This window comes from Drosophila elegans, unplaced genomic scaffold, assembly GCF_018152505.1.
Source record: "Drosophila elegans isolate 14027-0461.03 unplaced genomic scaffold, ASM1815250v1 contig_183, whole genome shotgun sequence".
Classification (NCBI taxonomy): Eukaryota; Metazoa; Arthropoda; class Insecta; order Diptera; family Drosophilidae; genus Drosophila; species Drosophila elegans.
Genome location: NW_024545550.1, coordinates 11,305,721 through 11,322,986, shown reverse-complemented (window position 1 = coordinate 11,322,986; position 17,266 = coordinate 11,305,721). Strand labels below are relative to the sequence as shown.

At 41.8% G+C, this 17,266-nt stretch overlaps 2 protein-coding genes across 3 annotated transcripts; both read right to left on the bottom strand.

Annotated features, from left to right (window-relative positions):
• Positions 1-10: 10 nt before the first annotated feature.
• On the bottom strand, positions 11-16,525 carry LOC108144876. 2 transcript variants are annotated; one of them, XM_017270034.2, is made up of 19 exons: positions 16,048-16,525; positions 13,455-13,817; positions 10,755-10,810; positions 10,463-10,695; positions 10,207-10,394; positions 9,887-9,982; positions 8,738-8,949; positions 7,567-7,723; positions 6,245-6,770; positions 4,949-5,240; positions 4,543-4,796; positions 2,902-3,315; positions 2,189-2,419; positions 1,973-2,113; positions 1,700-1,897; positions 1,433-1,618; positions 1,178-1,261; positions 484-549; positions 11-245 (listed from the first exon to the last, which is right to left on the bottom strand). In XM_017270034.2, exons 2-19 carry the CDS (start codon positions 13,774-13,776, stop codon positions 143-145), a joined length of 3,759 nt encoding a protein of 1,252 aa, XP_017125523.1. In that variant the 5' UTR covers positions 13,777-13,817; positions 16,048-16,525; the 3' UTR covers positions 11-142. The 2 variants fall into 2 exon arrangements, with proteins under 2 accessions (XP_017125523.1, XP_017125522.1); XM_017270033.2 differs by lacking the exons at positions 11-245; positions 1,433-1,618; positions 1,700-1,897; positions 1,973-2,113 and having other exon boundaries at positions 338-549.
• LOC108144877 (NSFL1 cofactor p47) lies at positions 11,455-12,525 on the bottom strand. Its single transcript, XM_017270035.2, has one exon. The coding sequence runs from the start codon at positions 12,423-12,425 to the stop codon at positions 11,472-11,474; it is 954 nt and encodes a 317-aa protein (XP_017125524.1). The 5' UTR covers positions 12,426-12,525; the 3' UTR covers positions 11,455-11,471.
• Positions 16,526-17,266: the final 741 nt, after the last annotated feature.

Genomic DNA, 17,266 nt, shown 5'->3' with positions numbered 1-17,266 from the left:
ATTTATTTATTTACGCTTGTCAAGTGGCCAGAACACACTGGATCGACACTATGGCTACAGTTGACTTAAACCTAGGGAGTGCTAAACGCGAAATACAAAACAAAGTGCCATATTCGTGATGGTTTCGATAGTTTCGATGGGTTCAATGCAGATTGTGGTTCAAGTACATGGGACTGTTCGGCGCGTCGACATCCTCGAACTCAAAGTCCTCGGTTTCGTCCTTGTTCCAGCGCACCGTGCGATCACTACTGATTTCGTTATTAGTGCGGATTTTCGGTGGCCGTGCGGGGAGAGAAAGCAAGTTCAGAATATATAGACTTTGTCGCTGTGAACACAATAAGAATTTGTGTGTGTTTTGGTTGGTACTCTCTTGTCTCTGGCATGTGCTCAAGATTCGATCAAATCAATCAAAAAACCAAATCAAAACCAAATCAAAAAACAAACTCATTGGCAACAGAATACGGTTAATAACGTTGGTAGAACCTGTTCAAGCCGGCCGCTGGCGGAGGAGGGGGCGGAGGAGCGCCCCTGGGCGGCGTGCGTCGGGCGCTGAAAAAAAAAGATCACGGAGATCATTGTTATTGGGTGAGTTTTCAATTGCCACATTATCCGAGGTGTCACAGAAATCTCAGGTGAGCTTAAGGTCGTTTGGCTTGGCTAGACTCTTGAAAAGTTGGTGGTTTTATGGCTCCGCTCATTTCATTATTCAAATCTTTGCTGACGAATCAATTTCGACATGGTCACGTTACAGTTCCATTTATGGCTTGTTAAGGTCAAAAAAAAAACCCCTTAGGCAAGCCCCTTTTAGAATAATCTTATGTTAAGCCCTTAAAGATCATCAATATCCAATTGACCATCATATTTAAAAATCAATCTTTATTGCTTGTGTACTAAGGGTATAATAAGGGTATATTTTCTGGTAACTTTTTAAAGGCAATTGCATTCATTTACAAATTAAGGAAATTTGCATATAACATTTCACAAAAAATGACTTCCCATTCAGTTCACCTTTTGTAGTTTAATCGATTTAAAGAAGTTCACTTAGTACTCTTAACGATAGCAATAGTTATGTGTCTCCATCTATTTTCAAGCTCATATCAATAACTATGGACTAAATATCGAAAACTATCTTAAGACCTGAGATTTCGGTGACACTTTTCATAGAATTTAAACTTACGCCGCAACGTCCGCATCCAAATGGCCTCCAGCACCGTAGGCATCGCTTTCATCCAAGTCGAATTCATCGGTGCCGGTGCGTTGGCTATGGAGTATATATACACTTCATTTAGTTTTAAACACAAAGTTTTTACCTCAGAGAAGAATTGCTGAAATTGCTAATGGGTGTGGGTGTTTCGGTTGTGGAGGTGCAGTGATCGTCAAACTGGCTATGGGTATGTTTTTCTTTTCAGGGTTCCGGGACTGAGACACTCACAGGCGCTGATTCCGCTTGTTGACAATGTCCTGGACGGCTCGGGCGGTCAGCGAGACCTTGCTCTTGAGACGCATCGGCGTCCTGGGCATCGGAATGGCGGCCGGAATGTCCGGGTTCACGCTGAGCACGGGTGTAATGGGGCGCCGGACCGTTTCACTGCTAGCTCTATCCGCATTGGTACTACGTCTGGCATGCACAAAGGGGGGGCAGAGAGAGTGAGTGGGGGAGCGGACTGGAGCGGTGCAGGGTCACCGCGGGGTCACTTACAACTTGGGCTTAGTACGGAGATTGGAGCGCTGGCTGCGCGGATCGGGTCGTTGCTCTGGACTGACACTGGACTGGTTATGGGAATGGTTCTGAATCTGTATCAGATTTTGATTTAAACTCTGGCTCTGGCTCTGGCTCTGCCACCCTCTCTCCTCTTGGCCATCATCAAAGTCGAACTCCTCAGTGCCTTGCCGTCGACTTTTGTGTGTGGAGGGTAAGAAATATCAGAAATGGCGGGTACCTAAGGTTAGCTAAAAGGGCTCCTCGACTTACAGTGGCGTCTTGATCTTATTTCGTGACTGCCAAATGTTCAGAATCTTTCTAGACTGACTGGACTCGCGATCTCGCTCATGGGAGTTGGCCCTACTGGGTCCGCTGGATGAGCCCCAATTGTCATCTTCGGGATCGTGGCGCCTGATGCAAATGCAAATGCCATATGATTGAATATGAGTTCGAGATGAGGTGGCTCAATAGGGGATTGTTACTCACAGCTGCTGGCGACTGCGGCTGCGCACCGGCGTATTTATGGCGGAAATGTCACGGCCCCGGCTCACTTCCCGCTCCCGACTCCTCTGATCCCGCTCCCGAACCCGCTCCCTGTCCATTTCCCGCTGGCTCTGCTCCTGACGACGCTGTGGCTGTTGCTGTTGCTGCTGTTGCCTCGATGGGGTGGAGTCCTCGTCGGCCAGGTCCAGCGTTTCTTCAGTGGCAGTGCGTCTTCTGTGAAGGGTACTAGGTATTAGAAATGTACATTTGGAAAACAATGCCTAATAAAAAGATGGTGGACACAAGCCGGAAACTGATCTTTACTTGGCTAAATAGTGATATATGTTATCTATGATTGTAACGTCTTCCCTCGCTCTCCAAAAACTAACTATAGATGCAGATTAATCCGCCAACATATGACAAACTTATGACAAATAGACAAATAGAAAGCAATTTGAGAACGACATTTCTTAAGAAGATTTCTAATAGGACACCCCCACACAAAAGAGTACACTTCTTTGAAATCCGTTTTTAACTTTCCCACAAAATAAATTGTGGGTCGCCATTTAGATGAGCTATTAATTCTCAATTAGTTTCTTAATCAGTTTCTCAATCCCTCTTTTCAAGCAAATAAATAAATTGTGATAAACAGATATCAACAAATGGGAATATTTTTTTAAGGGGCTTAAAATAAGTGGCGCCCAACGTGAACTCACAGTGGTGGCTTTGGTCTCGTCGCGCTGCTAGTGCTGCGTTCCCGGCTCTGCTCCCTCGTGCCGCTCCGCCCGCTGGCCCCCGCACTGCTCGTCCGCTGCTTCTTTCGTCCGCGACTTTCGCTCCGCTGCTCCTGATCCGGACTCCGATCGCTCCTCCTCCGCGAATGAGCGGCCTGCATCACATTCAGACGCGTTTGGACAGTGATCAGATTTAGGCCAACTGGAGTGCCAATTGCCCAGAGGAGCAGCGTGAGGAAGATGAAGAAGGTCAGGCCGTTGATGAAGTCCACCATGTTGCGACAGATGAAGGTGCGACTGGCATCGAAGGTGTCGTAGAAGGGTCGGCACTTGGTGGTGGTGTCGCCCAGTTGGGACTCCATGGTGGCGCGACTCGTGGTCAAATATGCCTTCAGCCTGTAGTAAAAATATTTAGCATTTATATCTTAAAAATCAGTATATATTACCCATACGTATTTTATTTTAATCTCTAGAGATTTTAAAAACAACGTTGTCCACCTTTTCAATACGTACATTTACTAAGACAACAAATTCAACAATGGAATGACAACTCGACTATTCATTGCCCGTATCGTTTAAATAGCACTTGAGTTTATAAGTGGATGAAACAATTCCAAACAGAATACAAATTGCACAAGCAATTCCTTAAGGTTAAAGCAACAAAGGACTTTCGGGCATTCTCAAATCCTGGCAGCAAAATATTTGGAATTCCTAGCCGAACATCACCTCTCATAATGTCTGTGTGGCAACATAGGAGTGCACTTGGAAAAACACTAAAAATGCAATCATGACACTTGGCAAACTTAATCAAACGATTAGGACTTTCAATTATCTGATAAAGACGAAAACTATGTGCAGCTCACCCGAGTGCACTACTACAATTGTTTGAGTTGTTTGTTTCTCTGCTTGTTTGGGCAAAGAGCAACACAATAAAAAAGTCAAACACGCAGTCAGACCGAGAATTCAGTTGCAAGTGCCACAGGCGGAAAAGTGGCCAAATGGCAACAAAATTCCAGAGTGTGGGGCCTTGACTTTCGTGCGAAGATTACTGGGCCTGTGCTGCAAATACTCTGCTGAACTATATTCAGATGGTTAGAACTTTGATTGTGCATTTAACTTTGAGTATTGGGCTTAACATTAAAAGCTTGAATCAGTTTAAAATTTATGAATTTTCACATCAGAATATAAAGCATTGAAACAAGAAAAAATTAAGCAATTATGAATATATACAAGCTATCATAGAGCTTTTATGTTCCTTAATTTTATGATGGGCTTATTGAAATCCTAATATATGTGTAAAATTATAAATTTTCTCAAAAAAATCGTTCTTGCAGATTAATTAATTTCTAGATTTTCCGTTGATTATGTCTTTATTTTAATTTTCTTTTTGAACTTTATTATGGATGTAAAAGATATTAGACATTTAAGTGTAAAAGCAAAATAATAGTATACATTGGTCTACCTTGTTCTACTGAATATAACAAAAGCGAAATATATATAAATCAAACCCCTTAAATTAAAACGTTTCTAATGTAATATATTTTTGGAGGCCTCCCAACGATTTCTTATGAACCAAAAAGTTGGTCTACCATATTGTACTGAGCATAACTATTCATATCTCACCGATCTGTGTACGCTCGCGTCATATTGTGGCATATCTCGCCGGCCTTGTTCTCCAGGTAGCTCTGGATGCTCTTCAGGTGGTTGAGCGTCTGGTTGACCTGCTTGGCCCACGGATCCCGCTGCAGTTCGAGGGCGGTCAGGTGGTACAGTATCTCGTTCTGGAGGTTCTCCAGCGGCTGGAGAATGGAGGCCTGCAGCCGTTTGGAGCGGCTGCCCAGAGTGGTCATGCGCGAGGACGTGGCCACATCCTGAATCTGGCGACACAAATCGGATGATTGAATTGAATTACGGCATTATGCAGTGCACGTACAGTCACCCAGCCCCCTTTTAATTGAAACTAATCAGGGGGTGGATATAAGTGCACCAGGTGTAGCAGGTGCACCAGGGGCAGCAGGTGCACACTCACCTGCAAGGCCACCCGCTGCATCTGATCAATGAACGTGGCCAAATCCTTTTCGGGCGTGGGCGCACCCACACTGCTGCGGTACGTGGTCAAATTGAACGAGGACGTCTGCAGCATGTTCTCCAAAATGTTCTGGACGGATTGCGTGAGCGAGAGGAGCGTTCGCCCGGACACGGATATCGCATCGATGGCCGTGGACACTTTGGGGAACTGCCTCAGGTCGGCTATTTTGCTGGTATTCACGAATGCATCCAATTGAAAGACATTGTACGATGCTTGATTTTGCTCGCAGCCTCTGTGTGTAGGTGTGTGTGTGTGTTTGTTGTGTTTGTTAAGTTGAGTTTGTGGAAAAGTTGTCAAAGAAACGTCAAAAGAGTGCACCCATAAAATATCAACGGGATGGTGAGCAGTGGGTGGTGGTGGCGGTTCGTCCTTGCAAATTGGGCAATTTAAGCTCCCTACGCTATCTGCACATTTCTACCCGCCTGCATGTGCATTTTGTAGCTTGCCGGATAATTGGAATCGTGCTTAAAATTTGCGGTTACAAGTGGGTGGCAGTGGGCGGTCGGGTGGGTGCTTTTTTTGAGTGGGTGGTGCGTGTGGCTAGTTGAATTGGCATTGCTTCGGTCCCTGCAAAATTGAGTGCCATGTGGCTAGCACATTTCACTGGGCTTTCAAAACTTTGCGGCTTAGGGCCGACTGCTGTTGCTCGGCTTGTTCTGGTCCACATCCTTGAGTTGCAAAATGGGATGGATGGTCCTTCGAAGCCGAACAACTTGCCAAGTCGAGGGAGAGAGTGCATTGCGGCTGGGCAAGTTTCCAAAGTTGTGGCCGGAACAGGAAAAGTTCGGTAGTGGCAACAATAATCACAGAAATGGGTAATCACAGTCGAATCGATTAAGGGGGATACGATTGGCTTATAAGGAGATTCTGGGAAGGGGAGCCAAGTAAAAGGGGGCATCCCCAAATGGGGGAATCAAAAATTCATATTGCTAAGGGGAAACCTATGTTTGGTTTTTTCTTAAATATCAAGTTTAAATATCATTTTTCTGTGTGCAAATTCGGATTAATTTCCCTTCAAACTGCACATCGATTAAACCATTAAACTGGTGTACATTTCGATTTTGCTACGGCATACACTCGGTCTGTTTGGGTGGGCAATCAAAATTACAGGCACGTACAGTATCAAAGTAATTGGATAACAAAATTCGTTACTTCAACGCTGGCATTTTTGGGCTTTTGGCTACCTGGGAACTCTGGATACACATGTGCGGCATTGGTTAGTGGACAGGGACTCACCTGAGGGCCTGGCCGAGACCCACATTGACCACCGACCGATTGACTCCGGCGGGACGCAGTAGCTCCCCGATGATGCCGTTCTGTGGCTCCTGGGCGTATGCGTAACCCGGCTTATCCAGCAGCTTGCCCAGCATACTGTAATCCTCATCATATAGAGATCGGCAGACGAAGACTTCGGCATTGCCGCCCACGGCCAGGGAAAATACCCCATAGAAGGTGAGACAAATGCTGGCCAGACAGATCAGCATTACGGCGATGAAGAAGACCACACCGGACTTGGCATTCGATTCGCAGAGGAAACAGCAGTAGGACATCAGCATGAAGAGCATCACCCAGACAATAACCGTGCCGGCGATCCAACCCACACTCCAGTAGGCATCCGCCCACTCCTTCAGCTGGCTGTAGGCGGGCTGCAGCGAGGACCAGGTGCCCTCCAGTCGTCGGAGCAGTCCGTTCACCGTCGAGGTCAGCTGCTGGGCGTTGGCTGTCGTCCGGTGCCGAATACTGGCCAACTGTTCCAACGTATCTGTCGATAAGTTAGAGTCAATTCAATTAGCATCCACAGACCATAACCCAATGACACTAATTAATATTGGGAGCCAAACTTGAGCAAGTTATGTGGCTACACAGAAAATATAAAACATATAAACAATATAAACCATATAAAAAATAAATATAAATATAAATAAGAATAATAATAAATATAATAGGAGGAAAAAAATGTTATAAAAGAGATGAACGAATGTTCTTTTGAGATTATAAATTCTTTTTTGTAATCATGTTATATTGTTGTTTTAGTTATATAGTTTTAATATCTTAATGGCGTGTTTATTTTTTTGAAACAATATGATTTATCTATTTATATATTAATTTATTTAAATTGACATGAAATCAATTGATTTTTCTGTGTATATATAATATACAATAATAATCGTGTCATTTTGTTGTTCAAGTAACAAAGTTTTAATATTTTAATGGCGGGTTTATTTTCTCAAACAATTAGATTTATTTATTTATTTATTAATTTATTTAGATTGACATGAAGTCAATTGTTGTTTCTGTGTATTTATCTGTATGTTTCGGAAATTGCATTGCCAGATTCATGGGTTCTTTGCAGATGGTAGATATGAACTGAATGGGAAGCCTGACACCTGTAACATTGATTGAATTGAACACTTAGTCAGTTGCCATAATTGAGTTTTGTGTTCGGGGGGTACGACAATATGGATTTTGATAAAGGACAGCCGATTAACTTCGGCCTGGTTGGCAGCTAAACTTAAATATCACCACCCACTTCCTTTTAATTTGATTGCTCTACTCACAGTTCCGCTCATATGCCGTGTCATGTTTAACTTGTTGCGGGAAATTGCTGAAAATGGAACGTGACACGCCAACTTCCGATGTCAGATTTTTGACAGTGGCACCGAATTCAATTTCGCCCAAGTAGCGCATACGGAAGATGCTCTGGTCCTCTTGCAGCTGACAAATTGTCAGCGATGTCGTCGTTCCGTTGTCCAGGAAATAAGATATTGCGGGTGAAATTAGAAAAACAGTGTAGTCCGAAGGGGGAAAAAGGGGTGCGGCAGAGAAGGAAGTCAGAGCACAAATTATTTATACGTTGAACTAGAAACGTAGGTTAGATTCGGCAAGCCGAAACTGGGAATACCCTTGCAGAACTCTTCTATCAATATAAGCTTACTCTGTGGTAGGGTAATATTATAACTTATCGCAATATTTTATATTTTCCTCATAAAAAGAAAAGGTTGAGCATGCAGTTGAATTCCAAAATTAATAAACTATTCAAATAAAATGTATAAAGTGTTAAGACTCGATAACAGTTTATTTTAGTATACGCCAACTGTCTTTATCATTTTAAAATCTATCTATCATTTTTATGAAGTTAAATAACAATATATAAAATGTAACAAATATAATACCCAAAAATTAAATCACCTGCATCAAACCTTTTTAGATGTAAGAACGGACTAAAATTATTTTAGAATAAAGAAACAATTTTGAATTGCTAAGAAAATGTTATGTAAATGTAAATACAAAAAAAAATGCATAATACAAATAATTAAATAATATTTTTTATATTTTAATTAAAAAGGATAATGATGGTAAACGTCGTAAATAAAAAATTAAAATAAATAAATAAACAAAAATGTTTGTTTGGCCTGTCTGCATTTTATATAGATGTAGCACTTACTCAGATACTAAGTTAAAAATCTTTAAAAAAAATAAGGCAATGTTTTAAAAATTTCTATTAGAGCGGCATTTAAATAAAATTAAATTTTTAAATCTTTAAACAAAGTCTCTAATAATTTGTAAGCAAAAGCCTTCAAGGGCAGCAATGGCCATGTCTATCCCAATGACCATAAAAGATTTATTATAGGTTTTGCGACTTCTGATCAAATGTATCCCACCGCCGGCAAGGGTATCATCGTAAAAAGCGATATATAATCGAGCGGCGTAGCCCGACAATGAACTCACAGTTTTCAGGGCGTCGACGACGCCGTTCTCCTCAAAGCTGCGTATACGCAACGTGTCGCAGAGCGGGCGGTCGCGGTACGTGCACTGGCGCTGCAGCACGGACAGCTGGATCTGCAGCTCCTCCATCCTGGCGGACGCCTCCTGGGACAGCTTCAGTGCCCTGCCCACCGTCTCCTGCAGCATGAGCACGCGGTAGATGAGCTCCGCGTTCGCTGACAGCGACAAATGCACGAAAATATTATTATTTGCAGCGTTATTGTAGCGTGTTTTATTTGGGGAGAGGGTGGAGGTAGTCAAGGATTCATGGAGTCGTCACAGGAGCATGATTTCAAATTACACATTGTGTTCGATGGCGAACATAATGGAGTTGTCATCTTGGCAATTGTGTAGAAAGACTTTCGCCGCATCCGGCTGCCTCCGTTTGCATTCCCCTAATGAAATTGGGCGCAAACAATTGCTTTTGGCTGAAAACCACTGCCAACATATTTGCCAATGGCCTGCGTCTTGGGATTTGGGCCTTGATTTTTTGATTTTTCAGATTGTTTGGACTTGAGTGGAGACTTAAGCTGGAGTAATTCAGCTTGAAGTGGATTTTAAGACTTCACTTCTTAGTACATTTATGATAAAAAAATTATTATTATGTATATAATTTTGTAGGTGCAGTGTATTTACAATTTTCTCATGTCTTAGACCACAACAATATTTAATATTTTATAAATAACATCTCAAGAATATTGTCCTAAATTTTCGAGTTGATCCGAGTGATAGTTTTGGATATCTCTTATTATATATTTTATGTCCGTGTTGTATTTTTTTATTAAATAAGCCCATAAATGTTCTATCAATTGTTTGCATACCGACTAATGCATCTCAAAACTGGAAACTGCAAACAATGGTAATCGAAGTAGAAGTAAAACTAAGTGAGAAAAAGCGCAAAATTTAAAGCCCCACCCAAAGGTTACACCCTTTTGGGGCCCGTAATTTATTGAGGTTGGTGGTTTATTGTCATGTTTGGCCAATAGCGGGTGGGCCAGGCCTACTGACCATGCTGGCCGGGCTATGAACATGGAACAATGGAATTTGGGTCAAGTCCGTAACCAGACAATCGCATGCCCATCGCATGGGGAGCACTTAACCATCCGTACTCACCCAGGCTAAGTGTCGTCAGTGAATCATAGGCCAGCTCAAGGCCAGTGTGTGCGGATATTTCCGCTTGAATCGGCTCGCCAAGGAGAACATCCACGTCTGCAAAGGAAAGGCACACACAAACGCATGTAGTATATATAGAATTCATGCATTTACATCATAGCAGCAGTGCGGTAAAAGTTGTGCATTATGGTCGTGCATGGATCGAAGGCTATAAAGCTATAGAGCTATAAAATGGGCGGGAGTTCGAGTACTTGGCGTCACAAAGTTGGCAAGGCGATTGGGAAACTTTTGCCGACCGACTGAATGACTGTCTGACTGACCTTCCAGATCCTTGACGACCCGCTCCACGGAAACGTGAAAGCCATTATCCAGTTTGTGTTTGATTTGCAGATGCGTGTCCTTCAGGAAGACCTCCACGTCGTGCACCGCTGACTTGACCATCTCGGGCGTCATCTCGATGCCGGCGGACAGGCGACTGTTGGCGTAGAATATGCTGAAGTCGCTCAGTCTGTGAAATCAGTTACTCATCATTACTCTCCTCCACAAAAAGTTAAAGTTCTTTAGATTGCAACGCACGTTAGCAGAATGAAAACAATCCACAGAGTGACCAGTCCGGCGCTCTTGCGACACCGCAAACTCTCCTCCAGCGATTCGTCGCGAATGTGGCAGGGGGCATGCCGTATGTGGTCCAGCTCGTCCTGGGTGGAGCTACGGCCACAGCACCAGGCACAGGTGGCGATCAGGGGCACCAGGGCCAGGATGGCGAACACGCTCATCAGGGCAATGAAGCCGGACTCGATTTTAATGGCCTAAATGGTTAGGGAAACGCCATGAAGGTATCAAAACTACATATTCGTTAACCACTCACATTGGAGGCAAAGTCCAGCAGGCTGGTATTTTTGTGTAATACATCGCGTATGGAATCTGGAACACAATAAAGTGTGAATAGCCTTCAAAATTAATAAAGAGTAACCTAGCAGTCCATCTAAGATTATAGGGTAGTGAACCAGAAGGATATGTATAATATTTACATATAATTAACCCCTGCCTTTGTCATTCAAAATGTAAAAACCCTCTTATACCTGGAGAATATCGAAAAGCATAACTCGAAATCTACTTAAACAAAAGACCTGAATAAGGACATTTGCAATACAATGAAGAATAAAAAGCTTCTGCTTGGAAGACTTCGGAAAACCGTAATTTTGATATATCTATCTTAAAGATGCCGAAAAGTATCACACACAGGACAGCAGCCTTCAATTCCCTTACTTTATACACTTATAATCCAATCCCATCGAATATAACATTTAAATTATAACTAATTTCAAACATAAGTCAAAAATACGCAATGAAGTATAGTAAAAGCTAGCAAACAAAACACTAAACAACAAAAAAATTATTAAGCAAATATATTAATAGTCTCCCGTTGCTATAGCTTCTAGAAATTAATTTTACCTTGTATTTTTAACTAAAGCACAAAATAATAATAATATTTAGAGGACTGTTAAATGTTTTGATACCAACGTAGCTAAATAGTTTCTAACATAATAAAATCATTTCCCAACGCATCCATCTCAACTAATGTTTATTTTACAATCGGTTCGGAAGCCTCACTGGACAAGGGATCTGGATCAGCCTGCTCCTCGTTCAAGTGCTGGATGACCACCACGTTGCAGAGATTGGCCTGGACCAGAGTGCGGGTGTCTGCTTCGAGGAGTTCCTGCCGTGGAAACGCCGTCATCAGGACGAAGTTTCGACTGGAGAGCTCGGGCCGGACCTGTCGAGCATAGCTATAGAGGTCACCAATGTTGTGGGTGAGATTGAAGCGTCCTGCCACTCGACTTCCATCGGCCATTCTCAGTTGCACAGTGGTTATGGCGGCCAGTTCGTCGAGGTGAAGGGTTTGAGGTTCCATCGGTAGTGGTCCGTCCATTATTATTCGGGAAGGAGGACTGTTGAGGGGTCTACCAGGACCCATGAACTGTTTCCTGGACAGGTGACGAAAGGATTCGTTGGTGTGGTCCTGAACACTCAGCTCAACCCTGGGCACCCGCAGCATTTCCTCCGGGAAATCTCCGCTCAAAACGGCACGTAGAAATCGCTCGTTTTCGGGCAGGGCATACAACCTCAAGTTGCCATCGTCCAGGGAAAATCCCTCCGACCAGAGATGCAGGACAACTATGGTGTGCTCGCCATCGGTGGTTTCCGCATCCGAGTCTTCCTCAGCGATCTGGGGAGGTGGGTTAATAGGATGGGCACTACCCAGTCGAGTGCCATGGCCCCAGACCCGCAAACTTCGATCGCTGTCGTTGTTGGTGATGGCCGGTGTGGAGTTCTCGATGATCACCCTCTTGCCCACTGGCAACTCGTGATCGGAGGAACTTCCGGAGGCGCCTGCCTGGTAGCCATCCACCTCCGTCTCGTACGTTCTGCTGGCCATGTCCAGGGACCAGTTGTTGGAGCTCAGGTACTGACGCGCCACCTCCTCCCGCACCCCATGGCGCTTCATGAAGGTGCTCAGCTTCTGCTCATCGGTCATCTGGGCAGGCACCAATCCAATTTCGGGGCTGTTTCGATGGAGTGAGTTTACAAACACATGTTGCCCGAAGGCTGATCACTGACGCAAGGCCGCCTGTGCCTTGTGGCACACCCACATTCCCCTTATTCTCTCGACCAACATGAATTTCTAATGGAATGGGGCCCCTTTTTAGGTATAAGTGCCATTGAAACTATTTAAGCCTTGATGGTTTTAAACCTACACCCAGAAAAAATAGGGTTGTTGTGTTTAAATTCAAGTATGTTAAAATAACACAAAATTTGAAATCTACAATTTTCCAATTGGATAAACAAATTAAATATAATAATAATTATATAAACATGTTTTAAGTTAATTGGAAGTAAGTTTATATATTGAAAAACAATCTTACATTTAAGTATTTGAATTTTTAATGTTACTATGGGTTAAAGCCTAAGTAAGCAGGGGCAGGGTATGGTGACCATGTTTTCTATCAAATTATTATATATAGAGAAGGATTTTTAATTTAAATAAAATAATTTCTGACCGAATTTCATTGATATACTTTTTTTATAATTAGGTTTCCTAACCAATATGTAAAATATGTGTTCATAACAAATGAAAGTTTAAATACTATTTTAATACTTAATTAATTATTGTTTAACCATTTCCTATTACTGTTGAACTGATGAAATTAGTTAAGATTTATAAGAATGCGGGACAGATTCAGACATTGTAATTTTTGCTTAAAAATTAAAGTTAATTTAGACTATTATATCTAAATCATATTAGTAAGATTTTTTCCTGTGTGCACTATTTAACCAAGCACTTCCATCTGTGCTGAATAACTTGCCTACCTATCAAATGCCGTCCTGAATTTACATCTCTAATGCCTTCATTGTTGGCTAGCAGACAGTGTGGAAACCGAAAACCCAAAACCCACAACCCATTCCCCTGATATCCTTCGAACACATATGCACCCCTACAAGGACACGCCTCCATGGCGACAAAGGGGTGGTTGAAAGGCTGGTTGAGAGGGCGGTAAGGACTTACCCAGCGGCAATTCCTCGGGCGTGATAAGCGATAAAAATTCACTAACGTAGGTGAATATAAATGGTCCTGGCGCTATGTCCATGCCTGGTATGCTGTAGGTAAAAAATGTGGCTGGCGTTGTTGTTGCTGCTGCATCCGTTGACGGTGTTGTTGCTGTTGCTAATGCTATTGTGGAACCAGCCAGCGCAGATGTTGTCGGTCCTCCCGCAGTTCCGACTCCCAAGCCCGCCATCACAGCCGCTGCTGCCGCTGCTGCTGCGGATGACGAGGACATAATTGTTGTTGCGGCTGGCGTTGGCAGTGTTAGATTACGCTGGTCCATCTTCGGCCGGATGGCTGACTTGCCTTGGCTGGTCCTCCGTTCTGCGAATGAATTAATGCGGAACAGGCATGACCATCAAGGCGAGGTCGAGCAGGAGGAGGAGACCGTATCCGGCAAAACCAAACCCGTAACCCAAAACACTCACATGGGCGGCCACGGAGAATGTTGTAAAATATTTTCGGAATTTTATGTTCCAATTATGCATTCATATGTATGTTTCTGCGCTGGCTTGCAGGCGGGATTTGGCCTTCCAGAAGCACTAGAAACTAGCAGGGGTCCCTAGTAACTCACTGAGAGTATGTGACATTCACCAAATTAATGAATATTGCAGAGCCGTGAGGAATTTGCACATATTTTTCACACAAATTTAATTTCCGGCGACCTAAATTTTGTTTATTAAATACTAAGTGATCCTTTGTTGAGGCTAACTTAAAGGTGTCGTCTGAATATTTTCTACAGCAATATATAAATATAATAAATATTTATGACAGAATAGTTTCTATGGGAGCTTAATTTTATTTATTCACGCATGGGCAACATAAATCTATTAGGTGTCACCCTAAGCTGTTTGTATATATTAAGTATACGCAACGTGTGCCTGAATTGTTTGTAAGTGCATTTATGTTCACTGTGTTTAAAACATTTTGAGGGTTTGTTAAGTTTTTTAATATATTCTATAAAAAAATGCCCAACATAAACAAATGATTAAATTTACTAATATTAAATATACGCAGTGTATTCAATGTAAACCAATTTTACTTTTGAATGGGTCTGTGTATTTATATGACCCAAGCTTTTTTTATCTCTTAAAGTTTAAGAACAAGTTTCCTAAAGTTTTAAAGGTGGCTTTATTTAATCAAGTATCCGCAACGTATGCCAGCGCTGCATTCCTGTCAAGGTGCTGTTCCACTTAATTGCTGTCCCTGAATGTTGCCTTGAATTGAATTCTTCACCTCTTAATTCTATTAATTTCATTTTTCGCTTTGTTGCTATCTTGCGCTGTCTTTGCCCTTTCCAATGTTGTCAACACACAATAGACAAAAAAAAGAGCTGACAAAAAAGCAACCAAAAGCGACTATTTCACCTCCTACACAGTACACATATCAATGGGTAATGACTTTCAGAGACTGTGAAATTACTCTTTCTTTGTTTTATGCTGTTCTCTTTTTGCATTTAGTGGCTCTGCGACCAGACATCTCTTTTGGGGTCTGAAGAAGTACTGGAGAGGAAGAACACCCCGGGTGGAAGCCCCTCAAGTGACCGTTGGTTAACTCAACTCATTTGTTTTCCTTGACAATACGACGTTCGCCGTTTGCCGCCTTTATCGGCCATTCATGCTGGCCATTGGGCATTGGCCATTGGCCATACTAATTGCTCTGCCAGGGGACTTTCGGAATTAGAGCAAACCAATACAGATGGCTGGCCGAACTAAAATAGTCTTGAGCTGGAAAGTGGGTCATTAAAACTCGATACCTCGATGCATTGGGTGGTACTTTGCAATGGCTCCCCCTTGTTCTATCTCTATCTCTACCTCTCTCTCTATATATATATATATGTACATTACAGAACTGGCTGTCTTGCTGTCTTGCTGGCTCTGCATGGGCGATTATGTTAGCCAAGTGGACACGAGTCAAGGCGCTCGAATTTGCTGGCCAAGCTCTTTCGAAGGCAACTCGATACGCAATGTGTGGACTTGTTGTCGCCTATTATCTCCCCATTATTATAGCCATTGCTCTGCTTGTTAGAAAGATATTAGTGAAAGCCGTTCAATGATAACAGACGAAGTATTATGAACCGAGGTGGCAGAGTTCAATGCATTGGGTCACACCCACTAAAAGGCTTTCAAAGTGAAGATATTCGCATTACTTCAAAATGGGGTAGAGATTATATTTTTTAAGTAATGGAAGGGGCTTAAGTTTGAAGTATAAGGAAATTTAAAAGCTATAGTTTGGATGCCTTCAAGTAACTTAGTGAATTTTAAAATGCATATCACAATGATTAAGTATCATTTTGTATTGCCTAATTTAAAGTTCCTAATAAGTTCTTATAATTGCTTTATTATAAACCTTCTCCAATACTGTTTAAACTTTACATACTCTTTGTAAAGTTTACATACTTTTGTAAGGCAAAATAACACGTGTCAAAAACTTAAAACCAAATTAAAGTCAGCAATTTGCATTGAATATTATGAGTCAGACTTAACGCTCCAATTTGTGCTAATACACCAGATTCGATTAATTAACAAATTGCACGCCAAATGAACTTACGCACCTCGTTTGGGCTTCCAATTAATTGATTGATGTCGAATCGAAGCCTTTTTTCTCTCTCTCTCTCTCTCTTTTTCTGCTTTTTCTCTCTTCCGCCCTCGCTAAGCACTAACACACACTTTACACATGCATATATGGTGTGATTATGGGTTTGACTTTGCGAACCATGCTTTTAATTGAACGTTATTTAAATTCGACTGCAATTAGTTTGATATGTTGATTCGTTTCGTTTATTTGAACACTCCGTTACCGAATCCCAAAATTGAGTTGAAATCGATTTGTAAATGAGCACATTTGAAAACTCGTTTGTTGACCGTATGCGATTTTGCGACAAATTTTCGGTGTTTACATTGCATGCAATCAACCCGGCAATTATCAACCAATTAATTATTCATTTTCACATAATTAGTAATGGTGCTAATGGCCATGAGTATATGGTGTGTCCTGACTCGATTTTTCTCGCGATTTTACCACAAAGCCTGACCAGCGCCGTTTGACGACTGAACGGTGAAAAGGTTTTAGGCCCAAATAATCAGCAAAGAAAACTTAGAAATTTTTCCCTGTTTTACTATTTGCATTAACCGAACAGCGGGTGAAAATGGACAATAGGCGTATGGTGAATACTGACTGTAAGTTCCATTTGTTTTCTCACTTAGGGGAAAAGCACGTGCTGCTGAGGCGGGAAAACCCATGTTTATTGGAAGAAAAACAGAGAAACACTGGCCTAATGGGCATTAAATTATGTTAATACCAAGCCTTTAAATTTTTGTAAAAAATTTAGCGCGTTTTTTGGTAAACATCAATTAAGATGTGTATGTTTGGCAGTAAAAAACTAAAAGCATTTGCTTGTGCTAAAAAAATACACAAATATACAGCCTAAAAAAATTAAAAAAAATGAGTTCTCATTCCTGAAAATGTTTTAAATCAAAAGATTTAATAGAGTTATTTTCTTAAGCCGTGAAGGCAAATAAAAGATAAAACCAAACAAGCAGATTTACCTTAATTATTCTATATAAATATAATTTTTTTTTGCATACGCCTGAAAAGTTGAAAAGTTTTGCTTTCCCGTAAAAAATAAAATTTGTTTTATTAAACATTTTTTATATGTATTTGATGCCAGAAATTCAAGTCATATTCTTTACGTTCTAATTAGTATGCCTCAAACCAAATGAATTTCTAAAATCAGATATTTCGTGGACACACCCTTTTTGTATATAGAGTCT

Coding starts and splice junctions, on each gene's coding strand:
- LOC108144877 (XM_017270035.2), bottom strand. CDS start 12,425: ATGACCGATGAGCAGAAGCTGAGCACCTTCATGAAGCGCCATGGGGTG.
- LOC108144876 (XM_017270034.2), bottom strand. CDS start 13,776: ATGGACCAGCGTAATCTAACACTGCCAACGCCAGCCGCAACAACAATT. Junction 2,114..2,188: donor AGCCGCAGTCGCCAGCAGCT/GTGAGTAACAAT, acceptor CATTTGCATCAG/GCGCCACGATCCCGAAGATG. Junction 1,898..1,972: donor AATAAGATCAAGACGCCACT/GTAAGTCGAGGA, acceptor CACACACAAAAG/TCGACGGCAAGGCACTGAGG.